This window comes from Nansenia antarctica (genome assembly GCF_963989245.1).
Source record: "Nansenia antarctica genome assembly, chromosome: 4".
In the NCBI taxonomy this organism is placed as follows: domain Eukaryota; kingdom Metazoa; phylum Chordata; class Actinopteri; order Argentiniformes; family Microstomatidae; genus Nansenia; species Nansenia antarctica.
The window spans coordinates 18,622,841-18,632,195 of record NC_137689.1 but is presented as its reverse complement, the minus strand read 5'-3'; the positions used below and the strand labels follow the sequence as shown (position 1 = coordinate 18,632,195).

The 9,355-nt window shown below is 41.1% G+C and overlaps 1 protein-coding gene across 1 annotated transcript; it reads left to right on the top strand.

Annotated features, from left to right (window-relative positions):
- Window positions 1-956: 956 nt before the first annotated feature.
- Window positions 957-8,889, top strand: tmlhe (trimethyllysine hydroxylase, epsilon). Its single transcript, XM_080528431.1, has 7 exons — window positions 957-2,206; window positions 2,394-2,570; window positions 3,529-3,808; window positions 4,994-5,113; window positions 6,560-6,796; window positions 7,495-7,633; window positions 7,754-8,889. Exons 1-7 carry the CDS (start codon window positions 2,041-2,043, stop codon window positions 7,883-7,885), a joined length of 1,251 nt encoding a protein of 416 aa, XP_080384557.1. The 5' UTR covers window positions 957-2,040; the 3' UTR covers window positions 7,886-8,889.
- Window positions 8,890-9,355: the final 466 nt, after the last annotated feature.

The window sequence follows — 9,355 nt, the reverse complement described above, 5'->3', positions numbered from 1 at the left end:
TTAAGTCATCAGGTGTGAAGGCTGAAAACAACATTTCACAGTAGTTTCACATAGGCCTAAAAGGACTGACTTGATCAGTGGACTGGACAGCCACTATTTTCCATTAGACTGCACCACATATTTGCTCTACAGTAGTGATTCTCCCCTCTATTTTTCAACATACAGAACAAAGCTTGTCACAAAAGTGATTGTCACAAATGTTTACAGTCCCCAAGCAAACTCATTTGACTCTACCCTGCACTGCTTGTGAACAGAGCGTTTCAACCAACACTTGACCCTCCCCCAAAACGGAATACAAAAAACACTATTGGATAGTCAGACAGAGGCTGCGTTCCACTCTAAAACTTCCGTTCCCTCCGCTTCACAAATCGGATAGAACACTGGACAAGTGTAAGCAACATAGTTCTCACATTGCAGCTTACACCTATCCAGTCCAGTCACATCTGTGAAGGGAAGTGAACAAGGGAAGATGTGTTCTGGAGTGCAACGCACCCTAAGTGTTTTCCATTCCATCTAGCCACGAGAAGTAGCAACTGAATGCAACATAAGTCAAGTGCACAATCAATTATTGTCAGTTGGCTCTTTTGACCGGGTACTATGAAATGTTGGTAACGTTCAACGATAGTTGAGGACTATATCCATCCAAGTGCGCTTCCAAAAGCAGTACATGTCCGGATTGTGAATGATTGGTTGCTGGCATGAAACTGTACTAATTGCAATGTAGGTTCGTGCAGATCAAACACGGTTCATTGGACCACAAACGAAACGCTAAAATATACAAGACGAGAAATAATTCTTAGTTATTTATTTTCAGGACTCCAATGCAATTTCTTCTCCAATATCCCTTTGTTAGGTAGCTAGAAGGTATAGCTAAGCTTAGACTTTTTGTACACGGCTGATATACTAACTTTGATTCAATCTGCAAAGCAGATCGCTATATAGCCTAACGCGCAAAAGAGCAAAAACATTTCTGGCTAGGCAAACAATACGTCGATGGATAGTATGGAGATAGCACCATGGTCAGAAATGGGCGCGCATGTCAAAAGGCCAGCAGCAGCATAATAATCGTCATGAAAGTAGCCAAATCCACTGCGTCTCAACATTTCCAAAGTCTCGAGTTTAAATTGCATGATTTCTCACCGATTGCACGCTCAACGTCTTCGAAATGCAGAAGTTTCTGCTTCATCACTGAATTATCCACCCTCTTACTGAATAACACCCCTCACCAATTCTCTTCGCAAGCCGCTGTTTTTTTTGTAAACAAAGAAGCACATGGCCTCAGCCATAGCTCCGCCGCAACATTGATTTTCCTCCGCTAATCAAAATAGTGCAATCTATTTCTCATGTGTTTATTTTTCAGATATCTCAGAAACCCAGCGCTTCTAAAACATGTCTACTATATCCATGTCATATGATCGTTAAACCTCTCTCGCCATATCAATCAAAATTAAACTAATTCATACGGAGAGCTCTTCAAATTTAGGCTTTTTAAATTATAAAACAGGGCGTCGAGCGAACCGCTATTCCTCCGCCAGCATCATCCATGCTGCTTCTCAGGATGCAGTAAAATGAGACTTCACTTGGCCACTAGCTAACTACGATTCCCCCCCCCCCCCCTAAACTATTGATATCAGACAATTCGTTAAAATATTGTTATGGATTGGGGACCCCCCAGTAAGTTATATTATTCCCCTGCACCAGAGGGAGACAAAATGAATATGGAGCAGAGTAAATTGCCCGGATGGCTAACTAGCTGGGTGTCCAAAGTTTACCTGACTGCAACTAGAAAAGGCTATGAACGACAATTCACATGTAACGTGTTTAATAATTAACCTCCTCGATTCGTTGTGTATTCCAATGAGATCCAATAAGTTTAAATAACACAGAGACTGACGCGATTGCTGTTTCAGTCATTCTGATCTCCTGTTGTTAGGTAGTAACTTAGCTAGCTGGAAGCTTAGCATAATACTAGAGTTTGGCTGTCGAAATATACGGTTATAATATCTAGCTGGGGTTCAGATCTACATTTATTTTCAAACGATGTCTTTGGCTCGAGTGTTTTGTCGTTTTCGTGGCTGTTTTCACCCCACATCTAAAGCACAGCCTGCGGTGTCTGGATATGCACGGATTCAACGCGAAGGCAGCAGGCATTGGCAGCACACTGCTCCCCAATCCACGAGTTGGCAGCTTCGGGAAGAATGTCTTGGTTAGTTTTATTAAGTTATGTTGTTTGCAACTTGAGCATGTTTGTCATGAGCTTATATTTTAAAATGCATCAATATTTCACTTCAATTCATTTATTGCATTGATTGAATCAACATTCTAAGCGTACGTGTAATCGGAGCAATTTTTTTTTATCACAAATTCATAATCAACACTTATTCAATTTCCAGAGCTAAACTATGATGGGCTTTTGATGCACTTTGATTATGTGTGGCTACGGGATCATTGCCGTTCTGCCTCCTGCTACAACACCAAGACCAACCAGAGGAACCTGGATACAGCCAGTGTGGAGCTGAACATCCGTCCAGCCAAGACCAGGGTGGAGGAGGAGGATATTTTCCTCACATGTAAGTATTTGTTTAGAGGCTGCTTCTATGTGAAATCTGAATTTCAAAGAAGAACCACTGGAACGTATTTCACATCGGCCTATGTGAAATTGTTGTTTTTGATTTGCAGAATTCTGTTTCATGTTGATAGGAGAGGTAGTGAGGTGAGTAGGAGAGGTAGTGAGGTGAGTTGGTTTTGGTGTGTGTGTGTGTGTGTGTGTGTGTGACTGTGTGTGTGTGTGTGTGTGTGTCCTCCTTTAGTCCATGTAGGCTAGATCACAGAGAAATATATTGCTCTTCCGCTAAGCCTGGGATGATCTCTCAGGGCATCATTCAGGGAGAACTTTGACTCTTGTAAAAGACAGTATAATGAATTGCTGACAATGCAACCATGTGGTTTATTGAATTATACTTGTGTAAAGTTATTCATCCACTTACAACTAAGGCATTGTTTACACTGTAACTATGGTAAATGGAATAAATGGACTGCACTTATATAGCGCCTTTATCCAAAGCGCTTTACAACGGCCTCTCATTCACCCATTCACACACATTCAGACACCAATGGCGGCAAGCTACCATGCAAGGTGCCGGCCCACTCACTGGGAGCAATTAGGGGTTCAGTGTCTTGCCCAAGGACACTTCGACATGTGGCTAGCCGGGGCTCGAACCGCCGGTCATTAGATGGCGGCTCTACCACCTGCGCCACAGCCGCCCCTCGCCATCCCACCATACAGTGTTCAATCTTCTAGTAGAATCAACGTTCTTTTAATGGCTTTTAAATTTTGCCCAATCAATGGCATTTTTATTGGAGAACCACACCCTCTCCACCCTTAGCCTACTCATCAATCTGGTCCTACAGATTTATTGTATTTTCAGTGTGCCACACATAATAGAGCGCTTAGAGCATTTATTTCTAACAACTGGACATGTAAGTATTTTACATGACAATGAAATGGCCTTTATTTGACTGTCTCAGGGTCGGATGGTCATGTGACAAGGTACAACCTGAGCTGGCTAGCACAGAACAGTTACGAGGGACAGAAAAACAGTGCCATGCAGCCACGCATCCTTTGGAATTCTGATGTCTACACCAATGAAAAGGTACCCTCGGCCAACTGGGACAAGTTCATGAACTGTGAGGATGAACTGAAGAGTTTTCTGAAGAACTTACTGCTGTATGGCATCGCTTTTGTGGAAGGTGTCCCGGCAACTGTCGAGGCCACAGAGACTGTGACCAAGAGGGTCAGCGTCATCAGGTAAGTCCATACGTTAGAAGTCAAGGCATAGACTGGCCTCTTACCTAGCCTTATGTACACTAGACCAAAATTATTTGAGAATTTTAACTCTACACAAGTGGTCACATGACCAACTAATACAAGTTAAGTGTTATATCTGACTCCAAAGTATATTTCATGGTTAATAATTAATGATTGACAATGATTTTCTCATCCCTGTGTGATAGACACTCGATCATATCGGATCCTAGATTCAATTAAAAATACCCAAAATGCTTTTTTACCATGCCCTCAAGTTAAGATAAACCGCGAGGAGTTTAAGCTCAAGCCAATATCTGAAGTTGATGACTCAACTCTACGTGTTGTTAACGATGCGTGTGAACATCAGACATTAATGGGACAACCTGGTCATTATTATGTCGTGCTGAACAGAACCTATATCTAGTGCACAACCATTAATTGATCACCATGTCACTGCCTTTGTCTCAGCCACATTTAAACACATTTAAATCAAATAGCAGGAGCCACCAAATCCGTCTACAGTTGGGCATTTACAGCATTTATGATAATCATAGATTTTGTGGTTTTTTTCATTCAGGAAAAGGTTTTGGTTGCATTGGCAGTAAGCGCTTGATACATTTGCAGTTAATATGCACAACAGAGTTCTTCCTGGGTAGGGTGGGGTGTTTTTTCTTCTTCAAATCAACAGCCATTTTTGCACTCTGATGTGTCTCGGTTTAGTCCATTGGGGTTGTTCATTAAAGACTCTGCAGGTGGTATGGTTTTGAAGTTCAAAACGCCTGACCCACTGCACTAATCCCTCTTGTAACTGTACTCTAATTTGAGGTGAAGAGGAGGGGAGGGAGGGAGTGGAGGGAGGAAGCAGCATGTTGTAAGAAATGCACTGCACATGGTTGCCAGATGATTGATAGTTACCATTTTCCTCCTTGTGCTGTTAGGACGTAGGCCCCTGAAGTCATGGCATGTTATTGCAGGTTTTACCCTAATATTAAAAAGCAAAAGCAAATGTGTACCTATCTAAGGGTTAGGGTGTTGTTTGTTAGGGCATTGTTTACAGCACATCCACCAGTGAGTCGTCCTGTTAGTGTGTGAAGGTCCTGTTAGTGTGTGAATGTCCTGTTTCATTCCTTTTTTGTCTTTGACACAACTGTACTACCTTGTGTATTCATTAATATTTTCTACTAGGGAGACTATGTATGGCAAAATGTGGGACTTCACTTCAGATTTCTCCAGAGGAGACACTGCCTATACCAACCTGGCCCTGGACCGTCACACAGACACCTCATACTTCCAGGAACCATGCGGGTGTGTATTCACTTATCAGAACCATGTGGGTTCAGTTATCAGATGCATGGAGTTATTTGAACTACAGTATAGTGTAGTTACAATTTTAGGATCATGCACATTATGGTAAGTCACCCTGGGCAGGGAAAAAAAAGGATGACTGTCCATGTATCTTAGACATAGACCATTCGATTGGAATATAGAAAATAGGAGATTACGTCTCCAGAAAAGGTCTGATGTATTACAGCAGTGACTCTCAACCTTGTGGTCGAGAATCAAATGCAAAGATAAAATGAAATGTTTGATCATATTAATAATTTTGGAGATTAGATGTTCTCCCTCTCCTAATATGAGTTCTGATGAGGTAGCCTGCCAGTTTGGTAGGCTTATCATTTACATAAATAATTTACATAATTTTCTGTTTAGACATGACTAGAATATATGCGTTTTAGCTGCCGCTTTTATCCAAAGTGAATTACATTGCAGTGAGTGCATACATCAGTATGGTCCCAGCTGTGCACGAACCCACAACCTAAGTGTTGTTAGTGGCATGCTCTACCCACTGAGCTACAGATGACCACAAAGGCCTCAATAAAGCAGGCGCTGTGAATTACATTTCTGGTCATTTGCGCCCGGACCTGCATCCGCCAGTCTCAACATAGTCTCAACCTATATGTTTTGGGGGGTCGCGAGCCAAAAATCAGAACCAGGGACTAAAAAAGGGACTGTTGTAACTGGCAAAAGACATCCATCAATGTGAAATAGGCCATTCTTTTAGTCAGCTGCAATGTAACACTGTTTACAAATTAAATGATGGCCTTTTCAATTTAGAAGATGCAAGCCAGGTACTGCACATTGCTATGCCTCAGATTCTTTGAGTCATGATAAGCTACACTATGATGTCACTGAATCTGCACTTGCGAAATACACGATTAGATTAGATTAGATTAGATTGAACTTTATTGTCATTGCAGAGTACAAGTACCAGAAAACAAAATGCAGTTTAGCATCTAACTAGAAGTGCAGATAGTGATATAAAACATGACAGTGATAGGTTCAGTGCGGTAGTTAGAGGCATATACAGTTATGAGCTATGTACAGTAGTTAGAAGGGTAAAATAGAGGGGGGGGTGCAATCAGCAGTAGTGCAAAGGCTAAATGGGATTGTCCACAGTGGCCAATTGTATTGTGTATCGTAACAAACCAAATGTATTGACGAGGCTCCTCTCAGTCTATCGACCAAATGGAGGATGCACCAATCCAGAGTCCCTAGCTGAGTACTCCCTAGCTGACCACTAGGTACGTCACCTAGAAGTTAGAATTGTCTGGTCACTGGACATTGGCTTCAACCTATAAGTGGCTGTGGGCCAGCCCAAAAGTGTAACATGTCATGTAACAAGTGTGTTATCTTAGATACCTGTACCAGAACAGCATATTAAATAATGTATGTTCTATTCTTTGACTATAGCATACAGGTGTTCCATTGCCTCAGGCATGAGGGAACAGGAGGAAGAACACTACTGGTGGATGGGTTCCATTCTGCAGACAAGGTGCTCCAGCAGACGCCTGAACATTTTGATCTGCTAGCACGAGTGCCTATCAAGCATGAGTATATCGAAAATGTGACTGACCACCGCAACCACATGATTGGCATTGGCCCTGTGCTCAACGTGTATCCCTGGAACAATGAGGTTTACATGATGCGGTAAGTTTTTAAAACAATTGTTATTATTGTGTATACACTCACTGAACACTTCATTAGGAACACTATACTATTATTGGGTAGGGCCTCCCTTTGCTTTCAAACAACCTCAGTTCTTCGTGGCATTGATTCCATAAGATAAAATCTCCTTTGAGATTCTGGTCCATGATGACATGATTGCATCACACAATTCCTGCAGATCTTTCAGGTGCGCTTTCAAGCTGTGAATCTCCCGTTCTACCACATCCCAAAGGTGTATTGGATTCGATGATTGATTGGTATTAACGGGCCCAAAGTGTGCAAAGAAAACATTCCCCACACCATTACACCACCTCCACCAGACTGTTGACAGTTGTATAGGTGTAAATAGAATAGATAGGTTACCTTGTGGGATTATGCACAATGCATAGATTTGTCAGCATTTGATACAGATTATTTTATTTTTTTGCCACCCTTGTACAAGGCTGCATTTAATGCTGACATACGATATCAGCCTCTGCTTTTGGTTTCGATGGCTAATGGTGCATATGTGAGCAAATGGGTTCAAATTGTTTTCCACTGGAGATGGTCTTACTAGGTTCTGTGTAAGGCTCAGGACTTGATGTTCATTCTAAGCAACGATGCTGTCATATAAGTTACCTCGATGTACCTAAGTTACCTTGATGGCAGTGCTGAATGTGTTTTGGATGCCTCTTTCACAGTTACAATAACTATGACCGTGCAGTCATCAACACAGTTCCCCATGACGTCGTCCAGCGATGGTATGTGGCACACCGGAAGTTGACCACAGAACTGAGGAGGCCAGAGAATGAGCTGTGGGTCAAACTGAAGCCAGGGATGGTAAGGAAAGAGACTACAGCCTTATCGTTGACTTAGCCAGGAGGGCTGAATCACAACATTACCAATTAGGCTGCAGGAGATGTTTTACTAAGTGTTACCTATCTTTTTTTTTTTTCCAAGGTAATCTTCATTGATAACTGGCGTGTCCTGCATGGCCGGGAGTCCTTCACAGGCCTACGGCAGCTGTGTGGGTGCTACCTGACCAGAGATGATGTCCTGAACACCGCCCGCTCCTTGGGTCTGCAGGCCTAAGCAAACCAGAGCCATTCTTGGTCTCAAGCGTTTCCAGCCAACAATTGTATGAACATTGTTGGTGAATGTGTGATTAGACTAAAACTCCACTAAGGCTGCAGCTAAATTGGGACTCCCTTCCCCCCATGCCTGCAATTAGAGAAATCAATGTCCCTCACATTCTTTGAGTCAATTGCAAAGGAAATCTTTGAGAAGACGAACATTTTTTATTATATAAAATATTTTGAATCAAATGTTGTTTGTAGGAACGACTATTTTACTACGAGAACTGAAGAATCTTCTCGTCGGTAAAGATGGAATGGATCAATCTATTGAGGATTTTGTGATCTTAAATGCGTTGTGTCATCTCTATAGATCAGGTGTGCAGCATACACAAATTGACAAGGAATAGAGATCCAACACGGGTCGTAATGATTACTCTAAATTTTATTTTATTTTACTCTAGATTTTATTGGTCACCTTTAGTTCTTCCAAATAGGTTCTCCCAACAGAGTACAAGCATTAGACAACTAATTTTTGAACACAAACAGATTGAAATACTTTTCATGTCATCTCAGATGTTACGTTGTGTGTGTGTGTGTGTGTGTGTGTGTGTGTGTGTGTGTGTGTGTGTGTGTGTATTTTAGCAGTGTATTTTTGCTTATTATTGTGTATTGATATTGATGAAATTGCTTATGTGGGCATAAAAATCACCATACTTCTCTACCTAGAAACATTTATACATGGTAGGATAACTTTGTTAGATTTGTTGAAGTCAACTATTGGACAGTGAAAGTGTCTAGACATTAAAATGATACATTACATTTTGAGTTGCTGCTGAAACAGTGGTTTACCAAAGAAATAATTAGCATCAGAGCAAGAATGTTTTCTCCTATCCTTCTCTGTGTATGAACAACATACAGACTGATCATGTCTCAAACTGGAGCTAATTCTAAACATATAGCACTATATACCACTTTGATGAGTCACTTGATTACCTGTATTTATAAATGAATATTGTAGGAAATATGTCATTGTTTACATGCTGCAAAATAAATTAAGTAATCAATAACAACTATTCCCAGTAAGTGTTTTTTTGTTGTTTGTACTAGAAGGGGAGAGTAGATTTGATCGGAATCATCTATAGACTTATCTGTCATATTATCAGGAAAGGTTGATTGCATGAGTTTTCCTTTAATGATTTACTGAATTATTATTTGACATGCCTGCTGTCTTATACTATTTGATTGATTGATGTGATTCGTGTGACACTACACGTCGCCAACGCCAGTGTTGGTGATGATGATCTACCTGCCCCTATGTTGGTATTGACTTGGGCAATGTGTCCATACTGTGTACATGAAGTAAGTAAGTAAGTAACGCTTTATTTATATAGCACCTTTCATACAAGAAATGCAGCTCAAAGTGCTTTACAACAGGAATAATAACATAAAGTGAATATAAAAACATATACATGCATAGAATGAATAT